Genomic DNA, 1,075 nt, shown 5'->3' with positions numbered 1-1,075 from the left:
CGTGCTCGGGTTGAGGAGGGATGGCCGCGCCGGCATGGGGTGCCTGGGAGCTGCTCCATCTCACCGGCTGGTTCTAGACGTTGCTGCTTCCATTTCTAATCAGATTTCAAGTCAGCAATTACATTTCAAAGCCTTTCATTCAGCTGCCCTAATGGAGTGAGGGCTTGGAAAATGAATTCAGACGTAAAACTTGACTAGATTTTGCCCTTAATTGGAGAATGACATTTTGGGAGATCAAAGCTAATTTGTCTGCAAAAGTTAGCCCCAGAGACGGGGGAAAGAAGAAAATAATAACGTGGGGAGGACACAGGTACGCTGGCTGCGTGCACCCGCGTGGGCAGCTGGTCAGTACCACACTGCGGCTCCTCCGGCAGCAGGAAGGACCCACTCTCGGTGATGTGGTGCCAGCCTGGCCACCCCTGCCTGCTCCTGATGCCCTTGGGGAGCAGTGGAAAGCAGTGCCTCTCCTCCAGACCCTGTGTGGCTCAGGGTGAAGCTGGAGCCTCCGCTGACCATGCAGCAACCATGAGCCCGGCTCTCTCCACGGCCACCCTTGGCTCCCGGTGCTGTTGGCTCCCAGCAGGGTGGGTGAGAGAGGGCTCAGCAGGGCCTGATCCTGCACCTGGGCTCCCCAGCTCCCCCCAAGGGTGGGGTTCTTGTAGCAGCAACCATGCGCCCGGCTCGCTCCACGGCCACCCGTGTCTCCCGGTGCTGTTGGCTCCCAGCAGGGTGGGTGAGAGAGGGCTCAGCAGGGCCTGATCCTGCACCTGGGCTCCCCAGCTCCCCCCAAGGGTGGGGTTCTTGTATTTATTTATTCTGCAGAGCACTGTATTCACAGTACATTAAGCATTTCCATTACCTAAAATAATTAGGTGATAGGAAGCGAAGTGCTCCCTCTAATTTGCTGTCCTTAAATAAAATTAATGTTGCTGTGATGTTGGGCCCCGGCCATTTGTCTTTTCCAATTATCCACCCGCCCTTCCATCTATTATCTATTCTGATATACGACTCAATTATTTCCTCTGCGCTACGAACACATGCCACTCCGAGCAGCACGGGGAGATGGAGTGGGCAC

At 55.4% G+C, this 1,075-nt stretch overlaps 1 protein-coding gene across 1 annotated transcript in view; it reads right to left on the bottom strand.

The window, feature by feature from the left end:
• Positions 1-1,075, bottom strand: part of DPH1 (diphthamide biosynthesis 1) — a gene marked incomplete at its 5' end in the record, with an annotated part of 5,107 nt that overhangs the window by 2,791 nt on the left and 1,241 nt on the right. The window contains one exon of the mRNA XM_010132154.1: positions 358-476. Coding sequence (XP_010130456.1) covers positions 358-476 — 119 coding nt within the window. The remainder of the gene's footprint in view (positions 1-357; positions 477-1,075) is intronic.

This window comes from Buceros rhinoceros, unplaced genomic scaffold, assembly GCF_000710305.1.
Source record: "Buceros rhinoceros silvestris isolate BGI_N320 unplaced genomic scaffold, ASM71030v1 scaffold27072, whole genome shotgun sequence".
NCBI lineage: Eukaryota > Metazoa > Chordata > Aves > Bucerotiformes > Bucerotidae > Buceros > Buceros rhinoceros.
The sequence above is the reverse complement of the archived record's forward strand: the minus strand, read 5'-3'. Positions and strand labels throughout refer to the sequence as shown.